The sequence below is a fragment of the Delphinus delphis genome, chromosome 13, assembly GCF_949987515.2.
Source record: "Delphinus delphis chromosome 13, mDelDel1.2, whole genome shotgun sequence".
NCBI classification, from domain to species: Eukaryota; Metazoa; Chordata; class Mammalia; order Artiodactyla; family Delphinidae; genus Delphinus; species Delphinus delphis.
Window position 1 is genome coordinate 71,939,700 of NC_082695.1, and position 26,464 is coordinate 71,966,163.

Consider the following 26,464-nt stretch of genomic DNA (forward strand, 5'->3'; position numbering starts at 1 on the left):
CTTTTTATCTTGATGAGTCTGGCTAATGGTTTATCAATTTTCTTTATCTTCTCAAAGAACCAGCTTTTAGCTTTACTGATCTTTGCTATTATTTCCTTCATTTCTTTTTCATTTATTTCAGATCTGATCTTTATGATTTCTTTCCTGCTGCTAACTTTGGGGGGGTTTTTTGTTCTTCTTTCTCTAATTGCTTTAGGTGTAAGGTTAGGTTGTTTATTTGACATATCTCTCGTTTCTTGAGGTAGGATTCTATTGCCATAAAGTTCCCTCTTAGAACTGCTTTTGCTGCATCCCATAGGTTGTGGGTCATCGTGTTTTCTTTGTCATTTTTTTCTAGGTATTTTTTTATTTCCTCTTTGATTTCTTCAGTGATCTCTTGGTTATTTAGTAGCTTATTGTTTAGCCTCCATGTGTTTGTATTTTTTACAGTTTTTTTTCCTGTAATTGATATCTAGTCTCATAGCGTTGTGGTCAGAAAAGATACTTGATACAATTTCAATTTTCTTAAATTTACCAAGGCTTGATTTGTGACCCAAGATATGATGTATCCTGGAGAATATTCCATGAGCACTTGAGAAGAAAGTGTATTCTGTTGTTTTTGGATGGAATGTCCTATAAATATCAATTAAGTCCATCTTGTTTAATGTTTCATTTAAAGCTTGTGTTTCCTTATTTATTTTCATTTTGGATGATCTGTCCATTGGTGAAAGTGGGGTGTTAAAGTCCCCCACTATGATTGTGTTACTGTCGATTTCCCCTTTTATGGCTGTTAGCATTTGCCTTATGTATTGAGGTGCTCCTATGTTGGGTGCATAAATATTTACAATTGTTATATCTTCTTCTTGGATGGATCCCTTAATCATTATGTTGTGTACTTCTTTGTCTCTTGTAATAGTCTTTATTTTAAAGTCTATTTTGTCTGATATTAGAATTGCTACTCCAGCTTTCTTTTGATTTCCATTTGCATGGAATATCTTTTTCCATCCCCTCACTCAGTCTGTATGTGTCCCTAGGTCTGAAGTGAGTCTCTTGTAGACAGCATATATATGGGTCTTGTTTTTGTATCCATTCAGCCAGTCTGTGTCTTTTGGTTGGAGCATTTAATCCATTTACATGTAAGGTAATTATCGATATGTATGTTTCTATTACCATCTTCTTAATTTTGGGGGGTTTATTATTGTAGGTCTTTTCCTTCTCTTGTGTTTCCTGCCTAGAGAAGTTCCTTTAGTATTTGTTGTAAAGCTGGTTTGGTGCTGCTGAATTCTCTTAGCTTTTGCTTGTCTGTAAAGGTTTTAATTTCTCCATCAAATCTGAATGAGAATCTTGCTGGGTAGAGTAATCTTGGTTGTTGGTTTTTGCCTTTCATCACTTTAAATATATCCTGCCTCACTCTTCTGGCTTGCAGAGTTTCTGCTGAGAAATCAGCTGTTAACCGTATGGGGATTCCTGTGTATATTATTTGGTGCTTTTCCCTTGCTGCTTTTAATATTTGTTCTTTGTATTTAATTTTTGATAGTTTGATTAATATGTGTCTTGGCATGTTTCTCCTTAGGTTTATCCTGTATGGGACTCTCTGTGCTTCCTGGAGTTGATTATTTCCTTTCCTGTATTAGGGAAGTTTTCAACTGTAATCTCTTCAAATATTGTCTCAGTCCCTTTCTTTTTCTCTCCTTCTTCTGGGACCCCTTATAATTCAAATGTTGGTGTGTTTAATGTTGTTCCAGAGGTCTCTGAGACTGTCCTCGGTTCTTTTCATTCTTTTTTCTTTATTCTGGTCTGCAGTAGTTATTGCCACTATTTTGTCTACCAGGCCACTTATCTGTTCTTCTGCCTCAGTTATTCTGCTATTGATTCCCTCTAGAGAATTTTTAACTTCATTTATTGTGTTGTCCATCATTGTTTGTTTGCTGTTTAGTTCTTCTAGGTCCTTGTTAAACGTTTCTTGTATTTTGTCCGTTCTATTTCCAAGATTTTGGATCATCTTTACTATAATTACTCTGAATTCTTTTTTAGGAAGACTGCCTATTTCCTCTTCATTTGTTTGGTCTGGTGGGTTTTTACCTTGCTCCTTCATCTGCATATTTCTCTGTCTTCTCATTTCACTTAACTTACTGTGTTTGGGGTCTGCTTTTCACAGGCTGCAGGTTCTTAGTTCCCTTTGTTTTTGGTGTCTGCCCCCAGTGGGTAAGGTTTGTTCAGTGGGTTGTGCAGGCTTCCTGGTGGAGGAGACTGGCGCCTGTGTTCTGGTGGTTGAGGCTGGATCTTGTCTTTCAAGTGGGCGAGACCGCGTCCAGTGGTGTGTTTTGCGGTGTCTGTTAACTTACTACGATTTTAGGCAGCCTCTCTGCTAACGGGTGGGGTTGTGTTCCTGTCTTGCTAGTTGTTTGGCGTGGGGTGTTTAGCACTGGAATCTTGCTGGTCGTTGAGTGGAGCCGAGTCTTAGTGTTGAGACGGAGATCTCTGGGAGAGCTCTCGCCGACTGATATTACGAGGGCCCAGGAAGTCTCTGGTGGACCAATGTCCTGAACTTGGCTCTCCCACCTCAGAGGCTCAGACCTGACACCTGGCTGGAGCATCAAGACCCTGTCAGCCACACGGCCAGGTACGTGGAGAGTTTCTTGCCTTTTGGGAAGTCTGAGGCCTTCTGCCAGAGTTCAGGTGGTGTTCTGTAGGAGTTGTTCCACATGTAGATGTATTTCTGACATATCTGTGGGGTGGAAGGTGATCTCCACCACCTCCTCCTCCATCTTGAAGGTCCTCAAGAACCCTCCCCTTTAAAAGAGCACACCTGCCTTTTATTCCTTTTATTGTTTTACAAAAATAGTTAGTGAGTCTCTACCTTTTCCAAGCTATACAAGCAATTAAATGTGTTAAATAATGTTTCTCTTTTTTGTTGTTGTTTTTTAAAGCAGAAGCAGATTTGGGTGTGGGGGGGAGCATACACTCACCACATGGTGCACAATTTTAATTTTAACATTTAAAATGGTTTGACAACTACAAGTCTCATCTCTGAACAAATATTTTTATTAAAAAAAATAAAATAGTGTAGAGGAATACCAAATTGTTCATACTAGAAAAAAACTGCTAAACTTTATGATTTCAAAGACAAGCTAATAGAAAGTCTAGAAGGATGTATGCCAAGTGGCTCATGGTGTTTCTTCTGAGGCCTGAGATCTAATTAGTAAGAATAGTTGGGTAGGGTTTCCAGTTTTATTACAGGTACTTCAAAAAAAAAAGTGGTGACGTTACAGGTAATTCTTAGTTTCCTTTTTTTGCGTTATTCTCTTAAAGAAAAGCTCCAAAATAAAAATCATACTTCTATTAAAAATCATTTTTGCTAATGCAGAGTTCATATATATAATCTATTAAGCCTTCAGAAATGTGTCCATGCTGCCTTCTTTATATACTTACTCCTAAAAGGAAAATATTATATTAAATGGAGGGCTATTGCTTGAGTTTTACATGCTTTTGCTCAAAAGTGAATAAAATTAGTGTGCATACTATTAAGTATGCTTTTAATAGTATTTGTCACAAGTCATAGTGTGTTGTTTTAAGCACACATCTGTGGGTTACATACATGATGGCAATTATAAGCAGATTACTAACAAAGTGCATTCTGAGTTATAAACAAAAAGCTTCAAAGGATTCATGTTTCCTTGGGAAGAACATAAATTAAAACATCAAAGCACTTGTCTCCCTTAAGGATTGTAGTTATTTGGATAGCTTGTCAGTGCTACAGAAGGCAACAAGTGGGCTAGGGTTATTGATTTTCACCTTGTGTTACCAAAACATTTTTTCATTGACAAATATTAATTGCTTATTAAGTGCTAAAGAGTTTGATGGTCCTGATATTGAATTTCATAATGAATTGGCCTTTTAGTTTGGCTTATCATTAGACAATGTGATTGCATTAAAGATAAAAAGGTTTCAGCCAGCATATCTCCCACTCTAGGGGTATCAAATAGATATTCCTGTAGAGCTTACTCTCAGCACGAGGATATTTAATTCATTTTCCTTTGTGTGTAAGTGACTTCCCTTTGACCAAACTATAGGGAGCGCTTGCTTAAATATGCATTGTGTGACTATAATTAGTAGTAAATTATCCAGTATATCTTGCATTGATTCTAGTTTATGAATCTAGTAAATCAGTGAAATTTCTATCAGAACAAAGTTGGTGATTGTGATCATTAATATGAGTCTTTATAAATCATTAATTTGGTTAAAATATTTCTCCTTTCATTTTTGAAAAGGATCTGTGTATCAAAGTGAGCAACCAAATACATATGCGTGTGTATACATGCATACACACATACACAGGCATACAAGTTCCGTTTTAAATCCTTTTTGTCTTTCCTTTTAATAGTATATCTTTTTTGTCTTTTTATAGTTATACTCAGGGAAGTCTTAACCCTATTGTATAACGACCTTTCTGAAATATCAGAATTTGTGGATAACTGATGAAATTTAAGCAAAGTTAAAATTAGCGAAATTGGACTATCAGTTTTGTCAGTTGATTTGTATTGACTGTTTGGAATTAGAAGTTCAAATATATGCTTTTGATCCTAGCAATCTGCCTTTTTAATAAATTATTTACTGATCTGAGTTAAATAATTACTGCTTGATAAAGAGTTATATTTAAAATATAAAATTGTGGGCTTCCCTGGTGGCGCAGTGGTTCAGAGTCCGCCTGCCGATGCAGGGGACATGGCTTCATGCTCTGGTCCAGGAAGATTCCACATGCCGCGGAGCGGCTGGGCCCGTTAGCCATGGCCGCTGAGCCTGCGCGTCCAGAGCCTGTGCTCCGCAACAGGAGAGGCCACAATAGTGAGAGGCCCGCGTACCGCAAAAAAATAATAAATAAAATAAATAAATAAATAAAATATAAAATTGTTATCAAACTTCAAAGCAATTTTGTTGGGTATTAACTGCAGTGATTCATCGCAAAATTCTCTACCTGAAAAGTGACTTGTACGCTGGGGACAACTTTGAAATCTGTCACTTAAAAATATTAGTTAAAAACTGAGATTTCAAGTCTACAAATTGTAAAATAGACCAGCTCTTTCTTTTCTGCCCACGCCTTACACTGGTAGTGTCCTCTGTCATTTTAACTGCATCCTTTTGCTCCTTTCACTGTTTCTGCTCTTCATGGGTTATCTCAGCCCCTTACACTCAGTTACTTAACAGATAGTCACAGAGAGACTGCTGTGTGCCAGGAACACTGCCGAGTGCGGGATCTATGCCTTCAGCGTCTGTCTGTGTGCTAATAACTCTCAAATCTGTCTCTCCTTCCATAAATCTTTTCCTGAGCTCCAAATTTTTCTTTCTCATTTTCTGACATATTTCCAACTACCTGCTCAAGCCCTCCACCTTAATATCTACATCTCCCAAACTAAGCTTATTATTTCCCCCTGATGATGTCCCACCAACCCCTCCCATCCCCACTAAAAGCACTTTCTGTTTCTTATGCTTCCCTGTCCAGGAAACAGCATCACCACCCGCCCAGTTGGACCTCTCTTTTCTGCCCGCATCTGGTTCTTCATTCAACTCTTAATTTACCTACTATATTTGCCTGCCAACCATTCCCTTTTCTCTAATTTCTCTCCTCTCTCTGCCAGAATTTTCCAAAAACTGGTCTCATCTGACCATCCTCTTACTTTAAAACTTTGGGAAACTCCCTATGGAGTTTGGGACTATGAACTAAGTCCAAATTTCTTAGCACAAGAAAAAGGCAGTCTATAGCCTGGCCATAGCTAGCTTTTTCCCTCATCCCCAAACCTGTCCCTCCTCATCGTCCTCTGCCCCCTGACACTCCCAGTGGCAGAGGGACAATTCCTGGACCTCTCCCACATGTTCACTCTCACAGGTCTGCCTCACCTATCTGCTGGGATCTGGGCCTTTCAAGTCTTGTCCTTCAGGCCAACTTCTCCTTTAAAGCTCAACTCCACTACCTTCTTCTTTCTGTATCTTGTTTTGACATCTACCCCTGAACAGAAATTGCTGCTTATTCATCTGTGTTTCCATGGCACCTAACACACATTTCTGTTGTGCCATTTCGTATGTCACACACTAGTGCTTACTGTCAACCTGTCCCAGTCTCCTAGATTCACTGGAAGGGGCCATGTCTCATCTTTCTACTGATATCTAACATGGGGCTTATAACATAATAAGCTCTTGATAAACATTTTAAAGTACATTTCTCCAAAAAATATTGAATCCCATGAGGTAGGCAAGAAAGATATTAAGCAAATTGTGTCTCAGAAAATTTTGCCCATTCAAAAGAGCAACAAGGTCAAATTTTAATCCCCTAGACAAAGATGGGGTAGTCTAAGAATAAGTCAGGGCTGACAAGTAGTATCAGTGTTATTTTGGCATAGTAATTACCAGGGAATGTTTTAAAATTCAATTGCTATTTGGAAAAAAATTTTTACATATATATTTTATTGTTTTATTACTATTTTAATATTAAAAATATGGAATGATACTTCAAAGATAGGAGGATGATTTTACAGTTTTCTAATTTGGCATGTCTTGACTTAACAAAAGAAATAGACCTTGTAATATAGGTCAGTGTTAATTAGGTTACGTTCCAGACTAATCTGATTTTGTTTTAATAAGTTAAAGAAGCCTAATAAGCCACACATAAAAGTATAAAATTCTTGAATCTGTGTTTCTATTAGTGTATGTACTCTGTCATTCTCCAAAATAAATATGAGCCAGAAGATATAGTAATATATCGGTTAATACACGTATGAATTTTAGAAATTTATGTAATGCTTTAGGTTTCGTTAACACTTTCAAGTCACTTCTCTTTTTGGAATGATGAAAACATTAGATCCTTTTGAAATGTGATTTTGAAAAATATAAATTCCATATTAGTACAATCTGCATAAGACCGTTTTGTGTCACCAGGCACTGTACCAGGCCAAAGAGAGGTGGGAGAGCACCTGGGTGAAGGCCCTGTCCTAAGGCTGTAGCCAAAACCATCTTCTGTGTTCGCCTTAACCCAAATCAGAACCCACGAAAATACTGAGGTCCATCTGGATGGACGATTCCTCAGGAATGTGATTGCTGTCCCCGTTGGTTCACGTGGACACATGTCTGCTGAAGGCTGCTATGGAAGGGCCTGCAGTCTTTTGAGAGGGCACAGAGATACAACAGTCCATGTCCTAAGGAATTCCAAGTGGAAGCAATTGGGCTTTACTTTTGTGGCACAGTATTATCTGTAAGAATATTTTCTCCTGTCTTCTTTGAAAAATTATATAACCATTTTATGTTGGTCCAATTTTTCAGGAATCCTTTGACTATTTAACAACAGAATTTTTTTATCAGAATCTTCATAGTCTGAGAATACAAAAGCAAAACTTTGTTCATTTTAAGACTTCTATCATGTGTTTGAATAGATTTATATTAGAAATATGATAAAAAAAATACTTAGCTTTGGGTCTGAGATCTATAGAAAACATTTGAATATTCTTAAAAGCTACAGAAAGTTATACTTTAATAAATGTCTTACAATTATTTCATACCAGCAGTGTGAATAGTTGATAACAATTAATTTATTCTCTATCCTTTTTATTTGAAACTGAAGCACATTTATCTAAATCATATAGGTATTCAGTATTTGAGTATCCATAAATAATCTTTAAATATGACTCTATTTTAAAATGTTAACGTATATGAAAAATGTTACGGTTAGAATTATGTCTTAAACTAGATTTTTTTCTTCTGTTATCATTATTTAACTTGAAAGAGTCTCACACACAACACAAACATACTACATCAGTTATTATAATTGAAGTGGGTATTTTTTAGTTACTGCATCCTGAAAATATTTGCTCTAGTAAAGCAGAAGACGGGTGTGTGTGTGTGTGTGTGTGTGTGTGTGTGTGTGTGTGTGTGTGTATACAGGTAAACATGTGTGGTCAGCTCCTGATTATCTGTAGCAAGAAAAAGAGGAAGAAAGACTAAGTGGTGAGACTTACGGAAAATTTATTTGAATCTGAAAAAGTTCCTCAATTGAATAGAAGGGAGTCAATGCCTAAGACCAGTAGATATTTTTTTCATAGAGGTTGCTGTTATGATGGCTACAATATTTTAAGATTGGAAATCAACTATTAAATGGTTACTCTCTACTTGTTCATTTGTAGATCTTCCTTTTTAAATTAATTTTGATAATGTATAATTGATATTAGTGAAAATATAAGCCTCAGTATCCTAAAAATCTGAAATTCTTACTAATGCCTAAATTACAATAGTGAAGCAATCTTGAGCATTTTTTGATTCTTACTATTCCTGGATAAGTGTGTTGTGCACACACATGTTCGTTATAATCCTCCACAAAGAAATTTCAAAAACGATTGCCTGTGTCTTAAGGATTACCAGTATGTAGATATCAAAAAAAAATCTCCTTTAATTCATCAGTGTCAGTCAGTTTATTCCCAAATGACATTTAAGTAACTTTCAGTAACTGAAAATGTACAGTAAATGCTGCAGCTATTTTTAGGGACTAAAGTCTGTTTACTGGAGGCATTGTATCTTATAATAAAACTTAAGATAGCGAACTTTATTATATTTATCCTTAAATCTGTTTGCCATTAAGATGTTAAAATGATATCATATCTACTTGTCCTTTGCCCTGAATATATATTCTTTTCAGTTAGATAGTGATAGAAAATAACTCAATTCATTGAATCATTCTGATACCCCTTGGATTGGCAAATGCCACAATGGGTTGACTCTATAACATAGAGTTGGCATAATGTGAATAAAAAATATTGGCTTGTCCCTCCATCGAGAAAAGAAATTATTGAGTTGAACAACCCATTTTCAACCCTCAGATCTCTGTTCAAAATCATTGTAGAACCATCAAAGGGCAGCATCGAGGCAGATATGCTTACACAGTCATGGATAGTACAGCCAATAAGAGAAGCTGGGCTCCTTTCAATGCTAGGGAATGTTTGGAGTGCATTTCCCATATACCTCCATTTTGGTCAATACTTTTAGTTTCCATCTTTTGTGTCCCAAGTGACAAAAAGCTGGGTCCCTAGTTTTATGATTCTTTCCTCAAGAAGTGCCTATTTATGGTACTTGTAGGCGGGTATTGCCTCTATGGGGGCACAGGCGAGCTCATGGGAGGGTGAAAACCTTCAGGGCCCTAGGAAGAGAGACTGCTGATGAGAGCAATGGGGCCACCATGCACCTACTTCCCCACCCCTGAAGAGGGCTGAGGCAGCTTCTAATCTTTAAACCTCTGTTTAAGGTCAAGGAAAAGAGTTTTCCTTCATCTACCATGATAGCAGTGGGCTCAGGGACCCTGCCTCTCCCCACAGGTGTGAGGACTGCGGGGCGTCAGCCGTCTGCAGGCCAACAACTTTACCAGCTTTTCCAGCCACGGTTGCAGGTTTATGATAAAATAAGCATAGCCCTGGCCTCCTGCTTGGTGTTATGAGAAACTACAACGACAGCCAGTTGCCTGTTCCAGCACTCAGTCCGGTTTGAAATCCCACATTTGGAGACGTGGTTGACCTTTAAGATACCATCCAACTCTAAGACGTCATGATTTGAAAGCTTGGAGGAAGTTTAAGGAAAAGCTACAGAAATTATTTTAAGAGTTGGAAAATGAGACCTGAAAGGAAAGGTTACATGGTAGTCACTGAATTTTTTTTTAATCCTGAAAATAAAAAATAAATAAGTAAGAAAGGAGCAAGTTGCAGTAACAGCCTTCAAGGCTATAAAAGGTTGTCATACTAAGATTGGTGACCAGCTGTTCTCCATCTCTACTGAGGCTACAACAGAGGAAGCAGCCTACTTACACTGTAGCATTTTGGATTTAGATTTGAAAAAGGAAAAATTTCCTGACAGCACAGTGTTAAACACAGAAAGGGGGTTTGGCATCTTCTCTAGAGAGATTTGAAAACAGAATGGATTTTCATCTGGCCTGCTTTAAGGCAGCCCTGTGCACATACGGAAGAAAATGGGTGGCCTTTCAATGTTCCTGGCCACGTCATATGGCCTTAAGATCCCACACACAAAAGGGCTGCAGAAGGCTTAGTTCATAGTGGGAATTAAATTTGACTCGGGCCTCCTAATCGGCCATAGATGAGACTTTTTTTTTAATGTATTATCATCTGCCTAAATCATTTGTTTCCTTGAGCAGGTGAACCTTAAATATATAATACAATTTTCACAAATTGGTTGCTTCGGAGAAAGGAAAGGGGTATTTTTTTCTTGAACATAATTAATTCTTAACTTTGCAACTCTTTTGAAATGGCTCTTTTTTGATGAGTCTTCCCCTTGCCTAACAAACAAAGCTGTCAGAGCAATGTCTTTGTCTCCCCTCCGCCTTGAGCCGTTCCCTCCCTACCGGTCAGCGGGGAAATCAGCAGCCTGTACTGGGATGTCAGAAAGGCACGCAAATCAGACCCTGATCCACCTCCCTCATCCGCCTTTTCCTGACTTTGGCTGCCTTTGGGAAGAGATGCCAGATGTTGGGTTGGTGCTTCGGGTACAGAGGAGAGCGTGTCCTGAACCTCACTTTGCGTTGTTTGTTATCAGTAAAGGACCAGCCCTAGGAAAATGTAGGTATTTGTAGGTCTTTGCTGTTGCCTCTCCTTTTCTTTTCGGGGCTCATCCTCACTTCCTGAGCACTCACTTCCCTGTATATCTGGCCTGTCTCCAGCTATTTCCTGTGTTTGTACACAGATGGACACTTCATTCAGGCTCACCCTAAACTCAAGGCATCTGCCATGCTTGTATCTCATGAAAGCAGGTTTGTCCTGTTTGCTGTCTGCCAGAGCACGTGCTAGGGAAAATGCCTCAACTGAAAGCATAATCGTATTTGTAGAAATTTCAGAGACCTGCGCAGCCAACGGGGAACACACCTGCAGCTCAGCTTCAGTCACCCCTCAGACCGTCGCTGCCTGTTTTCCTCCTGAGCCGGCCGTACTGCTCCCCAAGAAGGCCTGCGACCAGGGTGGCCCCCTTCCCTCTCAGGCCCTACAGACCCTGGGGCTGTGAAAGTTCGGTCAAAGTCCTTTTTTTTGTTGTTGTTTAGTAACTGTTATACAAAATACATGGGTCAGTCCTTTTATAAGTCTTTCCCTTGTGATGGTGTTTATGATAGCAAAATTGTACCTGCATTTGGAAATCTCTTCTTCAGAATTTATGTTAAAAGTAGGAAATTTTGTTTGGCTGGAGTATTTTCCTCCCCTTTAAAAAAGTGACGAGGCCTGGAAATGACTAGATGTTCTCTTTGATCTTGTTCAGTCTGTAAAGTGGGTGCAGTAGAGTCCTACATCTTGGTTTCAATTCTCAAATTTGACATTTGGAAGCTGAATAGCAAGAACTCCAGGAAGAGAGAGCAGTTTTAGAGAACATTCTAGAAAGTCATAATTTGTATTGATGCTGACCAAATCATTTTGGAAATCCGTGTCTCTCCTCCTCTGTACAACAGGGTTAATTATATTCTTTGCCGAGCACATTGAATGTGCCTGTTAAAAACTGTTGGGTAAGTGCAAGTGTTGCTTCTTATTAATGAGGCCTCTCAGTTCCTTTTCTTTCATAAGAAAAAGGGGGAGAGAGTGTTTAACAATTCAGCACTCTGTCTCCTGCTAGGAATAATTGCTTGATTTCTTTTATTGTTCATAGCACTTCTTGAATTAGATTAATTTCTTTATATTCCATTTCTGTCTTTTCAAGACAGCAATTTCTTTGACTAAAAATATAACAGGGCATATGATACTCATCCACGTATAAAAAGTAAACCAAACCTCCTTTTATTTTGAAACCCATTGTTTTGGAAAATGTTCTTTCTAGTTGAGCGTTTAAGATCCCAAACCATTGGGTTTGCCCCATCACAAAGCACTTACAGGTTCACTGTGATCCGCACAGAGCTGCATCTCATGCCAGAATAGAGGGTTGAAGTCAGTTCAGGTGGTACCTGCGCAGATCTGAGAGAAATTCAGAGATTCTGAACAAAAGACAATGGCAACATTTCCATTACACTGGGGACTGAAGCACTTCTCAGGCTGAGACTGTAATGAACTCACCAGATGTACCAAACCATTTAAAATGGTGAGCTTCCCTGAGCTACCATGAGTGGTACTTGCTTTCTTAGGAGACAACAGGTCTATCAGCTGACACTGCAGTCAGTACCCTGTGGTTTTTCTCTATGTTGCTTTGAAAGACAGCCTGTGGGGCACCTCGCAGTATCACACTGTGTGTGTGTGTGTGTGTGTGTGTGTGTGTGTGTGTGTGTGTGTGTGTTGATGTGTTCTGATCTAAAGTATAGTTCCCCTTTGTTCAAAACAGACTTTAAAGAAACTAACACATTAAACTCAGTATCTCACCTTGACAATAAAAACAATGAAGGAAAACAGGACCGTGATTAGTCAAATGAGGAAGAAGTATGTATTACTAGACGCCTAGAATGAGCATAAATATAGTTCTGAGTTTCCTGGCAGGAAAGCAAGCTCGTGTGAGATTGTGTAATTATCTTTTCATGATAAAAGAAACCAACAAAATTTATCTGGAAAGATCAACATTTTCCTGGCAGAAAATTCCAAGATGAACTTAATTCACAGACACTAGATAACATAATGAAGAGTGTCTTCAGCTGACGTGGAAGTATTCAAGTGGACGTTCCAAACACTATAAAGGATGAAGATATAATATGAATATTAGGAGCCTGTGTGCTTGGCTTTCTGCCTTTACTACAGGGCCACCTTAGCCAACCTCACGGAGGGGTATGTTAAGGAGATCATTGGGTTGGTACATCCTTTTGCACCTTCTGGGTTACAGCCTGCTCACTCTTGCACTCTCTTCTTATCTGAAGCACATTCTGCTTGCTGATTAGGGAGGGATGCTAATCTGAAGGAGGCAGGCTTAGCCTTCTGCTTTGAGACTTAGGGGCCCTAACTCCAGCAGGAGGGTTGAATCCACCTCTGCGTGGAGCTGGGCTTTGGTGGAGAGGGGGGCTTGCAAGAAGGGCAAGCTTTTAGAGGAGCTTTTAGTGTGCTCACACTTTTGATGCATACCAGGACCCCAGAGCATGGAAGAAACTATTTTGAATGAAATATTTTTAGTGGAAAGGTTGCATTAAATGCCATGACGGACCAGACAGGAAATAAGGGAGTCAGGCAGTCGGTGTTAAGCACACAGACCCGCTTGAGTCAGGGCTGGGACATGAGAGCAAATGCCCAGGCCCACAGGGCACCTCCGCTCAGCCTGGCCCATGTTGCCACGTGCAAAGGCCCAGGATTGCCAGAGTGGAAGCATTCCTGGGCTTTTCCAGGAGAGGCTAGAAATCTTGATTTTAAGTGATGTTTAATGAATTAGAATATAGGCTCAGAAACTGTTTTTAAAAATCATTTTGCAGGTCAAACCCAATATAGGTATAATCTGGTTTCGTATCTGATTTTGGGGGGATTCATTAAATGGCATACTCAAGTAATTGATTTTTGTGATTGTTTCCATTTGTCTGGTCATGGTTTTTTTCAGCTTTATTGAGATATAATTGACATATAACGTGTAAGTTTAAGGTGTACAACGTGACGATTTGATACACTTGTATATTGCAAATGGTCACTCACCCTGGCGTTATCTAACCCCTCCATCCATCATGTGACTACCATTTCTTTTTTGTGGTAAGAACATCTAAGATCTACTGTCTTAGCAACTTTCAAGTATATTCATCTGATCATCTTTAAATAAGGAGGAGTAACACAAATATTAATATTCATTGAATTCTTATTATGTGCCGTGCATTGTGCAGAGGGCTATATATGTACTAACTCATTTAATCTTCACAAAGCTCTTTGAGGCAGGAATTATCAGTGTCATTCTCAATATCGTTATCAACATCATCATCGTCACCTCTGCTTCATAGACGTGGGTGCTCTTGAGGTTAAGGGACGTCAATAACTTGCGCCGGCTTCCACAGTAAGCAGTGGAGCCCGAGTGCAAGGCAGGCAGTCTGACTCAGAGCCGTGTCCTCTGCCGGCCCAAAGCCCAGTGCTACCAGTATAACATTTTTTTCTCTGAGTGTTGAAAAACAGGCATTATTTTGGATCCCACAGCGCCTTGTCTAATGACAGGAAAGAACGAAACCCAAGAAGCACTGAGGAACGTTCCCACACCCCCATCCCTGTCTCCCTTCCTCATTGTAATCACTCAGATATGAATTGTGAGAAGTGTCTTACTGAAATTCACAGTATGGGTGTGGCAGGGCGGAGGTGGAGGGGCCCTGAATCACGCAGTGAGCTTGAAGCTCCCGCCAAGACTCAAGGCTCACAGTTCGTCATCAAGAAACAGCAGATGGAAACAACCCTTCCTAGCATTGCCTTAGTTTAAGGGAACACCTTTCCCCATTCTTTCCTAACCAAGAGGGGAGACCAACCTGCCGTTGTAAGCAGACTGAATATTGCTTCATGTGGTAGAGATACGGTCTTTAATAGTTTGTGTAGAAACAATACAGTATTATGCTAATTTGCTAAGTATTCCAGTCTTTTCGGTAACTATTAATATCATTAAACGTGAGTATAATTTTTTCTTAGTAAAGACCTTTTATCAAAGACCGCGTCTAAAATACAACATCCTTTTTTTTTTATTCGTGGTTAAATCAATGATAGCTATTTGGCAAAGGCTCAGAATTATCCCTGTTAACTTGTTTTTAATAGCATTTAACTTATATGTGTGCTCAAACCTCCAATTCATGCGTGTATGTATGTGTACTAATTGTGGCCATATGCATTTAAACACAGTGCTATTGGTGGGAAATGAAGCGTAAAATGTGAAAGATGTATAATTATTAAGGGGTTGGAATTATAGTTTTTGACTCCTTCCAGAACGGGGATGTTACGACACAGCTTTGATTGGTTTTCATTTCAGATGAAGTTCCTGGGTAGATTTGGTGATCAGTTTTTCACCTTCCTAATTAATTGTAAAATTCTTCCGTCTCATGGACATAAATGAATTAACACATTGGTTTGCCCGTTAATATATGCTTTTCCTTCGGACTCATGCTGTCCTCCCAAGTAGGAGACAGGAGGACTCCTCAGAACAAGGTCAAAGCCCCTGGATGTATCAGTGAGAGAACTTTGGTTGCTTTTCCTCTTTTTCTAACCTAAATTTGAAGTAAAGAACGTTAATGGTTTCTAATAGCCATGACATAACTTTTTCAGCATTGAACGTATTTGCATCCGTATGCGTAGCAGCTCTGTGCAGTGCATACGATGAATGACTCTGAATTCTATTTCAGACAATCCATGGTCACAGGGGACCCATCACTGCCGTGGCCTTTGCTCCTGATGGACGATATCTTGCCACCTACTCAAACACAGACAGCCACATTTCCTTCTGGCAGGTAAGCGAACATGCTGCAGGGTCTTGACGTGTGGTGCGCGATCCGCTTGTGCTGGGAAAGGCTCCCTGTGCCCTCCCTCCCTTCTTTCAACAGATATCAAGTACTTATTGCTTGCTGGTTATGTGCCAGCTGCCAGCACGCAGGGGCTACTGAGAATACAATTAGCAACCTAGAAGGAGGGGGTCTGCTCTCACCAAGCTTTCAGTCGGAGGGAGACGCAAGTAAATCAGCAAGTAACCACAGTACGGGGGGAACCTGGGAGTAAGGTTGTGGGCCGGCTTCACAGAGGCAGCGACACCTGAGCTGAGACATGGTGACATCAAGGAAGGGCCAGGCATTCAGGGTAGGGAGGGGTGGGTGTTTGGAGAGAGGTAGGCATCATTCAGATGTAAGTGAGGGCCTGGCCCGAAAGGAATTGGGGCACGGAGCACTGCTCAGGCTGTTAATTTACACAAGGCATCCAGACAACGCCAACAGGGCATAGGGGAAAGGGCAACCTCGTATTAACTTCATGCCCCATGTGTATTATCTCATTTGCGTTGGCTTTCTGAATTTCCACATAATGCTCTTCATTTCCAAGCTATTAAAACATTTTCAAAAATCTGAGTATCACTGACTGGCAGTACATGAGAACAGCTCTGTTCGATTATGATTACAGTGAATATTAATTTGAGCAACTGAGTTTTATAATAGAACTTGTTTCATCCTCAGTGATTAACCTCCATCGCATCTTCTTTTTTTTTTTTGCGGTACGCGGGCCTCTCACTGTTGTGGCCTTTCCCATTGCGGAGCACAGGCTCCGGACGTGCAGGCTCAGCGCCATGGCTCACGGGCCCAGCCGCTCCGCGGCATGTGAGATCCTCCCAGACCGGGGCACGAACCCGTGTCCCCTGCATCGGCAGGCGGACTCTCAACCACTGCACCACCAGGGAAGCCCCACATCTTCTTTTTAATTACCTTACTCCTGATAATTACAAAAAAGTTAAACATTACCAACTCCCCCCGCCGCAAGTTAATATAAAATTCTGTTACCTATCCTAGGATGCAGGTATGTTTTATGAGATTCAGTTTATTGCTTTGAAAGCTAAAAAAGCAAATAAAAGTTTAAACAAGACTTCACAATGTGACGATTTTTAAAAACTCAATAGCTAATGTAATGTAAAACAGATACAATAAATTGCTTAATTAACCACATGCTATTGAAGCATGACAGCCTCCAGATCTGTCCTAGCTTTTTCTACTTTTCCTCTAATTTAGTTTTCCAGTCTGTTTTCTTATTATCCTTTCTTCCAGAATATATCTCCAGCATCTTAATTGGCTCATATTAAACTTTTCCTTAGAGATGTCACCGAGTCTTCATTTTTCCTAGCGGGTAACCCCAGGACTCGTATTTTATCCCACTGAAATCCCACAGCAAGTCCATAAACAACGCTTGCCACATTGGTCCTGTAGATAGTGTCTCTACCAACTGTTCTTTTCTGCCAACGCAGTGGTGTCTGTGACACCGACTGTACTTTGATACACATTTTCCTGAATTTCCTGTTCTCTTGAAATCCCGGAGGAGTGTCCATGTGAAACTCCCTTCATTTGGCGTGTATCTGGTGTGGAAGCGCGGGGTGCCAGCCTAGCTTTAGGGACATGGAACCAAGCAGTCTGGGGTCCCTGCTTTCCAGGAGCTTGTGTTCGCCCCATGCTTTATTCTTGGGAATAAACAAAACCAGATCTCTTCTTTTTTGTTGTTCAATTTTTCTTCCTGCTAAGAAAATATACTTCCTTATATAAAGGGATACCTCCTAAATTGGCCAGATGTGAAACTTTCCCCAGTATTTTCCTGAATGTCTAAGTGGTAAACCTTTTCCCCCTTATCTAGGTCTTCAGAGACCTATTAGGATATGTTCATCCCTTCCTTGAATCTTTTTCTATGTTTATCAGAGTTGCTGCCTGGCTCATTGATGGAATTACCGTTAGCATCTTCCTCACCCCGGAGATCAAGATTGTTCCTTAGATGCTGTCTTTTTGAAGCACCTCTCTCTGTCCTCCAGGCTCCTGCTGTTGCCTCCGGGCTTCGCCAAGTGCACTTAACCCTGCGCGTCTGTCCATGCGGCTCTGCCCAGCTCCTTTCCTTCGTCTGCACTCCCTTCTCCAGGGGCACCTTGTGTTACTTGCAGGGGTGGGTGTTCAGCAGACAGAGCACCCAAGCAACTCAGGCAACACCCAGGTCTTTCTTGCCTCTAAACCCAATGTCAGAATTTAAAATGTGGCCCATTTCTTCCCTGCTTAAATTATACCCAGCTTGGTCTTAAAATCTAAGTGGAAGACACAGAAATATCATTTCAACTTTCTCAAGAAAATACAATAAAACCTCTTCCAGAAGTATAGTGGGTTTTTATGTGAATTAAAGGGAGTCCAAAAAGCAGTGTTAGATCTACCGTGGCTCTCCCCAAATGGGCTGGGCTGATTTATTTATATACATATTGTTTAGGTCTAATGATGTATGATAATACTTTTATATGATTCCAGTAAATGTACTGCAATATATTTTGAAAACTTAATGAAGCCTTATTAAATATAGAGCCTTACAAAAGCCATCAGCTATTAAAATCTTTGCTGAGAAATGAGTGTTAATGAGAATTACTGGTTGGATAATTACTCAAGTGAGACTTAGTAAAAGGTTTGGGTGCAACATTACTTACACTGAGAATAGCATTAAAACACTTCCTGTTTTGATGAATTACATCTGTATGTATGTCTGTGTGTTCAGAAAATAATCTTCTCAGAACTGGTCTTGTGAAGCATTATTTTTAAAGGGAAGGAAAAAGCCATGGTTGCCGTTAGTTCGTTTACATACTCAGCCGCTAAATGATGTAATTTGGCAATCTTTCAAGCCCTTTGATTCTCCAACAACATATTCCTACTATTTGAATATTTCACTTCAGTGTATCCATTGGTATGTGAGCCAGGAGAGTTTAGAAATGAAATACAACCATCATTCTGTCACCTGAACTTTACCACCACCCTCCAACAATTAAGTATCCTCTTCCAGGAATGCTAATAATAAATTAGATGGATATTGGTTTCATTTAGTTTTCTTTATTCCATCATCCAATAGAATACTATTCAGCCATTTTAAAAGGATGATGTAAATCTATAGTCATTAACATAAAAAGATTGCCCTCAACATTTTGTTGAATGAAAAAAGCGGATTGTGCAACTGCCTTTTAATATGAGCCTGTTTAAGTAAAACTCCTTAAACCTGCTTCTCCTTATGTGGATATAGGCTTGGAGATCTGGGAAGAGGTTTACCAAAAGGTTAGTGATTGTCTCTGGGAAATGATATTTCAGAGGATTTTTGCTTTCTTTTTTATACTTCTCTTTATTATCTGAATTTTCCACGATGAGTATTTATTACCTTGGTAGTGAAGAAAAAAGCTAATGTGACCAAATATTATAATTCCATGTAGTTTTCATTCATGCAGGACTCAGATTGCCTTTACTTATGCCAGTAAATTTGTAGCCAGTCTCTGATCAAATATTAATATTGAATAACAAAATGGCTAGTTGTTTTGGTGAGAGTTCTTCAATGGAGCTTACTGGAAAAATCAATACCCACCCTTACTACTTCAGATTCATCTCTTATTTGAAGAGATCATAGGAAAAGGCTGGTGTGAGGAACAACAAATTATACTTAACATGAGAGTCTTTGTCTTTCCGTCTGTTTTCTACCGTAATCGTTATGTACTGTGTAGAATTTCACATAGCCCTGTTCTGAGGCAGGAGGGCTGTTTGACCCTAACAAAGCATTTATCAGTCATCTGAAGGACGATTCAACTTGCAAGGAGAACCCAGATATAATAATGGACTTTTTGGGGAAAGCTTTCCACCTGTCACATTCCAATAAGATGTTCTCTCCCTGCCCACTTTAGCCTTCAGCCCACTTCTTGTACGTGGCTAAATTTGAAGGAAGGACTTAAAAATAAGGATGTGTCTGAGCCTATCGGATGCCCCTAGCTTTTTGAGCCACCAGCAGAAATCAAGCTTCATACACATTTTCATAGAAAATCCATAAAGAATGAAAAATACTTTGTAGTTATTTATCAACTGAGAAATTAGATTTTTTAAAAGCACAGTGTGCCTGTTGATGCCAGTTCATTTTAACCGGCAATTTTCCGCATCATTTGGAGCTGCTCTGTAAGAGGACTAAACAATGATGTCTGTTACTCTTGGTACAAGTGAGAACTAGCAAATCAAGCTCGCCATCATTATTTATATTTAAGCTATTTGGGAACCTCCAGAAAGCAATAAGGCCCTGATTTTTATCTTTTGTGGAGTTTTTGGAAAAAGGAGGGAAGGACGCAAGGAAAGAGGTTCTTAGAGGATGACGGTAAGGTACTGCCTGACTTTACATGTTAACTGCACTTTAACAGAAAGAGTTAATGATAATCTTACATTTGGTTTTAAAATGTGACCTCGTACACTAGTGATTTTTTTTCACCTCTGTGTTGTGTTCGGCACTATTATTAATGCAGGAAAATCAGTAACATTAGTCATCTTAAAAGGGTTATTACTCAAGATGATTTAAATTGTGAAAATGTCAGTGGAGCCTGCACGCGTCCTGCCAGAGATGCCATGATTTACACCCCCTGACACCATCCTGCTTCTGAGAAGGGCCAGGGAAGGAATGGCTTAAATATTTTGCACTGATCCAAATGCAGAGCATGATATCAGCAACAACACACCTTAAATGTCCTAGGACGTGCCAAGGTTTCCTGTGTCAACCGTGTGTACACATTGGAGCGTAATCTGCATGCTTGAAGCAAGTCCCTAGAATCACGTACATTCAGGTGGAGGTACTGCTGGAGAGAAGAATTGAACATGAAAATTAGTGCAAAGAAAAATATTATTTCCAAGCCCTCTTTCCTGATGGGCAGTGTGCTTGCCACGTGATTTGCAATAGCACAAAAGGTGACTATTGAAAAAATGTTGAGTAATATTTAGAATCTAAAGGATTCTTCAGACTCAGATGACAGTTCACTTAGATAATGGCCATTCAGCATTTAGCACTTCAACATGAATGCATAGTTGTTCATGAGCGATAATTTCCATGTTATTTTCCATTTACATGAACGAATTAAGAGAGCTTAAGACTCAAGTCAAAGCCAGAAAGGCTGCCCAAAAAGCAGAAATCACCAGCTGATTAAAACCTCCTGCCAATAAAGTGTTAAGAGTGTGCTCTCTTTAGCGCGGCCGCAGAGCAGTGGGCCACACATGCAGTGTTGAGAGGCGGCTGATTCTTGCTTTTTCCTTCAAAATAAACTAGCGCTTTCCAGAGTTTGGAGTTTTTAAAAAGCAGGTGAGGAGGGAAGATGTGGTAGGTGGACAGGAGAAGGGGGGTAAGTTTTGAGCTTTGATCTGGTCACCTGTTACTCTACTGCTTATCTTTGCTTCATTTTCTCAAACTAATTCTAAGTCCCCAGACTTGCCTTTGGGGGCTCGTTCTTCAGGGGCTGCAGTGAGCACCATCACTAAAGGACAGAGAAGTCTGCCATTTGAAATACCCGCTGTTTCCACATATTGTCTGATTGGACCGTTTTATTAACGTGTGTCGTTTAGCCGCCTTCTTAAAGGTGGGTGGGCTTTCCTGCTGTCCGGTTCTACCCACCAGGTAAAATTCCTGCGGGTTTACACATTTGCTGTAACAGCATCAGAACAGTTTCAAATACACTGAAAGGAGCCCTTTAGAGGTTAACAGTAGACTCTTAGATGACCGTGAAGCCTCATGATGGAGGAGAAAGTGACCGCAAGGGTGTGTCCCTCGAACCCCTCTCTGTGGCGGGGAAAGGGAAGCGGTTCCTGCAGTGACACGTGTGCTCTCCTGTCCCCGTGTCCCTCCAGATGAACACCTCCCTGTTGGGGAGCATCGGCATGCTGAACTCGGCGCCCCAGCTGCGCTGTATTAAGACCTACCAGGTGCCCCCCGTGCAGCCGGCGTCCCCCGGCTCCCACAATGCCCTCAGGCTGGCCCGGCTCATCTGGACCTCCAACCGCAACGTCATCCTCATGGCCCACGACGGCAAGGAGCACCGCTTCATGGTCTAGGGCTCGTGTCTGCGTCCCCGTTCTCCCAGGTCTCCAAGCCCAGAGTCCCGTCCTTCCTCAGTGCCCACACCCGCCGGGGTCATGGGGGGCACAGCCGGGTCTGTGTCCCTCCGCATGGTCCCCGGGGGCAGACTCCTGCTCGTGCCACCTATTGACTGAGGCATGCACACATCGCTCCGCAGGAAGTGGCCGTCCGGTCCCCAGGTCGTTTCTCACCGCCGCAGAGGGAGGGGCAGCCAGCAGTCCCGTTGCTCGGTGCACCAGAAGCCCGGAAATCAATAACCACTGTGATTGCACTGCCAGCCCGGATCAGCAGTTTCTTCACGCTAAAGCCCACCTCTGAATGCTGTTGGAAGCTGGTTGTTCTGACATTGGGTTTCGAGGTCATGTGGCAGTCCTAATTATTGATACCATTTTCCTTTGGATTTCCTAAAACGTGCTATTGTTTACCAGAAAGATTCTGTGTTTACGTGGGGTTTTTTCCTCCGGGAGATTGCTAGGCAATTACTCAATCCAATTTCCTAGGGTTTAGCCACTACCTTCTTTATCAACACCTAACCGATTGGAGATTAATGAGAAAATACACACACACACAAATTTTCCTTGTGGAGACTACAGTTTCCCAGACACCTAGCCTTCTAAAATGCTCATATCCCGCTTAAGTGATACTGTATTTAGTAGCTCAAAATCAAAATGATCACTACTTATGATCTAGTTAATATAATTATCCAGTCACTATAATCTCTTAAATGGACTTTTGTAATAAAGAACCAAGTTTGAAAGTATAGCGTATACCTGAAAAGAAGATTCCTTGGCTACAGATCTTTTTAAGAAAGAGCTTACCCCTTCCTTCCAGAAACTTCACAGACCTGCAGTTCCCATAAGTCAGCTATCATGTAATAGTTACAGTTCAGCCTTCAAACTACTACTGATCAGTTAAAGGAAAGCTAAGACAGCATTTCTTTGAAACAAGTATCCTAGAAAGTTATTAACTACAGCACAAGCATTCAGGAGCATGCAGTCATCCTCAGTATCCGCGGAGGATTGGTTCCGGGACCCCCGAGGGTACCAAAATTCACATATACTCAAGTCCCTGATATAAAATGTCAGAGTACACGGAGGGCTGACCGTGTGTACAAATGTGGAGGCTCTCAGTCTTTCCGAATCTACCCGAACGTTGCAGTAGGGTGTTCATCACACTTCCAAGTAAGCTTTAACTCGGTCATTTTCTTCTCCTTATGTCAGATTATGCTGGTTCTTCCTCACAATAATGGAAAAAAAAATCTGTAAAATAATATTTTGGATGACTCGCTCCTAATAAACCTTGGTCTGTATATAGTTGGGGATTTGGTTGGTTGGTTGGTTGTTGATTGGTCGGTTAATTGGGCAAAATGGTTTATTAAATACAAAAATAGAAAATGATTTATTAAATTCAGAAAAAATACGTGAAGTTTACAAAGCAACCAAAATGATAACGGGAGTGTCTAATTTAAAAAGCATAGATTGTCAGCGTTTATATAATATACAAAAAAAGTAGGATCACAGTCCAGGAACAAATACATCTGTTATTTTATTGAAACAGATTTCTAAAGAACATGTTAGGAAATTAAGACCACTAGAACATCTCTTTCATGTCGACATGAAGTCTGTCATTTCTAGTGATGGCAAACCCATCCTATACCTTGGTTTTAGACTTTAGGTATTCTTAAAGAGTGAATTTGTGCCATATGCATGTGCAGCGTATGTATAAAGATTATGTATGTAGCTTCCCAGGAAGAAGCTCAGAACTATACAGCGTAGACTTGCTTGTTTGGTGAACATGCTGTTGTGCCCGATATAGATAGAGAAACCTGAGGAGAACGAGGTGCTCTCGGTTTTTCCAGTGGTTTCCCGAGTCTTCAGTGCGAGTACCTGGCACGTGTTCACTTTATGAACTGAAATGGGGATTAATTTATTCTAGACCACAAAGCTGCTTTGGAATGATGAAGTGTAAAAGTATACCTTAGAGATTTTTTTTTTTTAAACAGAATGTTCAGGGCATCCGGAGGAAGGTGTGAGGCTGTGGGCAGGCCACCCCAAAGCATGGATGGCACACCCCATGGAGGGTTAGAACAAAGCTGTGAGGGCCCTAGGAGCCAAATACCTGGGCAGTGGGCCTCGGCCAGCTGGCCACACAGCCTGGCTGCACAGACAGCCAAAACTGTTGGCCCCTAGAACATCACAGTTGTAAAACTCCGGGGTGGATGGTATCTGATGGTGAGACAGACACCTCTAACTGCTAAACCAACATCTGCATTCTTGTTCACACCAATCTCTCCTTGGCTGTTTTGACAACCACAGTTGCAAACTTCATCACAGCTCAGATTTTCTCAGCACTGAGGTAAACTTTACCTTGTCATCCCAGTGTACGCTTTTGGTGTCTTATTGATCTTGTTGGCGCTGTATTTGGACCTGTCCTTGTAAACGTAGAGACGTATGTGGCTTCATTGGTAATTTACAAGTGAAAGATGATGTGATACCTGTATGAAAATGTAATGATTGAACTCGCTGTGTACAGCACGTGACGTAAGATGTCTGCCTCTCGAGGCATTTCTTGATGACTCCACTTAACAGATTCTATATGTACTGAATGTCCCTGTGTACTTACGTGTGTTAAATAAAACTGAATTGTACTGAAGATTGTTTTTCTCATTAAAAACATTGTTCACTCTTAAACGTTCTCAGTTGAGATCCCTATGCTTTCTCCCAATTTTGGTACCAAATTAAGCCTTCTATTTCTGTCTGATTATTCATTTCCCTGGAGAGCTAGCTTCAGGAAAGGCAAACTTGTCCACAAAGGAGAGCAGAGCAGTAAAGGAGTCTCTCTCCCAGCTGTGGAAGTGAGAACCACACTCCTACCAAGACCCAACGGCACCCTCTGTGGTTTGGGCAAGGGAATTGCGTGCCTGTTGCTTTATCTCCACCTTAAATTGCTTCTAAATAGACTGTTAATCGCACCAAATTTTATCTTGTCAGATTTGATGACACGGCTTGACTGCCCTGGGGTGGGGGGCTGGGCTGAGATCATTAAATTAATTTCATTTAATACTCCGTTTGGAGTTGAATTTGAATCCCTGAGGAAAAGGGTATAATTGGTTTTCAGAAAAAGCAAGAGTAACAAAATAGGTCATCATCGCTCACAGAGAGTTAGTCATGTAAGTGGTGAATGTAGTTCTCTTTAATTTTCAGATAAGAATTAAATTGAGTCAATCATCATGTAACAATACAATTTCCTTTAAGAGATAGACAAGCATTAAAGGAGTTGACTACAACATCACTGGCCCTATTCAAAGGCCTCCTGTCCATCCCAGGAAGTGTTTTAACATCTCCTGATATCTTGAATGTATCCTTATAGGGAAAACAGGGGCAGTAACAGTTCTTTATGATTGGTGATCACATAAACTGATCAAATGTGGAAAGGGCATGACATTAATAGGAAGGTAAAGCCAAGCAGTGCTGGGTGAACTTTCACCTTTCACCCCTTCGGCTGACTGACAGAGCTGAGTGTTGAAGAAAATCAATACTCTGGAGCCAGGAGGGAAATATTTCTAACCTCTAACTAGAGAATGCATTTTGACAAGGCCAAGATAATCCAAGCTGCACAGGAGAAAGAGAAAAGAAGATTCATTTTTAAAGCTTGACACTTCAAGGTGTTTTTGTACAATGGTTTAGAGATCGTCAATACATACAAATACCAAAGGTCAAAAAGAAAAGCCAGAAGAATTTCAAAAATTAGATGTTCAGTTCTTTCTGCTGTTTACAAACTAAAAAAGACTACAGAGAGGTTCGTGCTTGGAACCGTTTAAATGAACAGCGCTCACAGTTGTGTGCTGTAATGTTACGGTCCTCCTTTAACCAAATCTTAAATGTTACAGAGGCAGCAGTGTGAAATATTGAATGCCTAAAAAGTTGTTAAGATTTCTGGGTTTTGTACATTTTTTCTTGGACGTGGATTGTTGTTGGAGTGGTTACATCGTCTTGTGGTAACATCTCAGAATCTTGCTTTTTTTTTTTTTTTTTTTTGCGGTAAGCGGGCCTCTCACTGCTGTGGCCTCTCCCACCGCGGAGCACAGGCTCCGGACGTGCAGGCTCAGCGGCCATGGCTCACGGGCCCAGCCGCTCCGCGGCATGTGGGAATCTTCCCGGACCGGGACATGACCCCGTGTCCCCTGCATCGGCAGGCGAACTCTCAACCACTGCGCCACCAGGGAAGCCCAGAGTCTTGCTTTTTGATGCCTGTTGCTGCTGCCCTGATGCCACGTAAATCTTAGCTCCTCCGTCACATTCCCTTCAGTCATTAACATAAGAAAAGAGTGCCTTTGGAACTTGAATTGTTTCTATTTCTCCAAATCCCTTTAAGCAAATTATTTATACAAGTATTCTAATTAGTGCTCTTCAAAGTGAGGCTTACGCATATCTAGGAAGTAGGTAAGCAATTCACTCCACTCTTACCGCAAGATTAGATCCATTTGTTCTGTGGACGGATACCTCCATCAAATGGATATAGATTTGTTTCTTTCCTACAGATAAGAAAAGAAGTCGAATGGTGCCCATACCTTCCAGCCAAACGCAGAAAGACAAAGGAATCCTGAATACTTGAAGTATCTAAAGTAACACTCTGTTTCCTCAAGGACAAACAACATCATGATTAAAATAACAGTGAAAATATACCCTTAATTTGTATACCTTCTTTCTCATTAAAAAAAAAAAAATCTCTATTCTGCGTAGATCTGGTTGGAGATTTTTTTGTTTTATTTGTTTCAAAAGGAGAGCACAGCCAGCCAAGACTCCTCAATATTCTGAGATTTCCCAGAGAAGACCAGGAATCCAGCTCATGCCTGATTTGTAGTGAGTATCAAATATGTATTGCATCTGTTACATCCATAAGCATATGCCTGTAAAGTGCTTACAAGAGCGGCACACAGTAAGCCCTCAGGAAATGTGAGCTACTATTTTTAGTAGACATTT

At 40.5% G+C, this 26,464-nt stretch overlaps 1 protein-coding gene across 6 annotated transcripts in view; it reads left to right on the forward strand.

Annotated features, from left to right (window-relative positions):
* WDR7 (WD repeat domain 7) overlaps positions 1-24,167 on the forward strand; it is a 372,036-nt gene extending 347,869 nt beyond the window's left edge. For all 6 annotated transcript variants that reach the window (XM_060029121.1, XM_060029112.1, XM_060029113.1 and 3 more), the window contains 2 exons: positions 15,257-15,361; positions 21,254-24,167. In XM_060029121.1, the coding sequence (XP_059885104.1) occupies positions 15,257-15,361; positions 21,254-21,457 (309 nt within the window). In that variant the 3' untranslated portion in view covers positions 21,458-24,167. The remainder of the gene's footprint in view (positions 1-15,256; positions 15,362-21,253) is intronic.
* Positions 24,168-26,464: the final 2,297 nt, after the last annotated feature.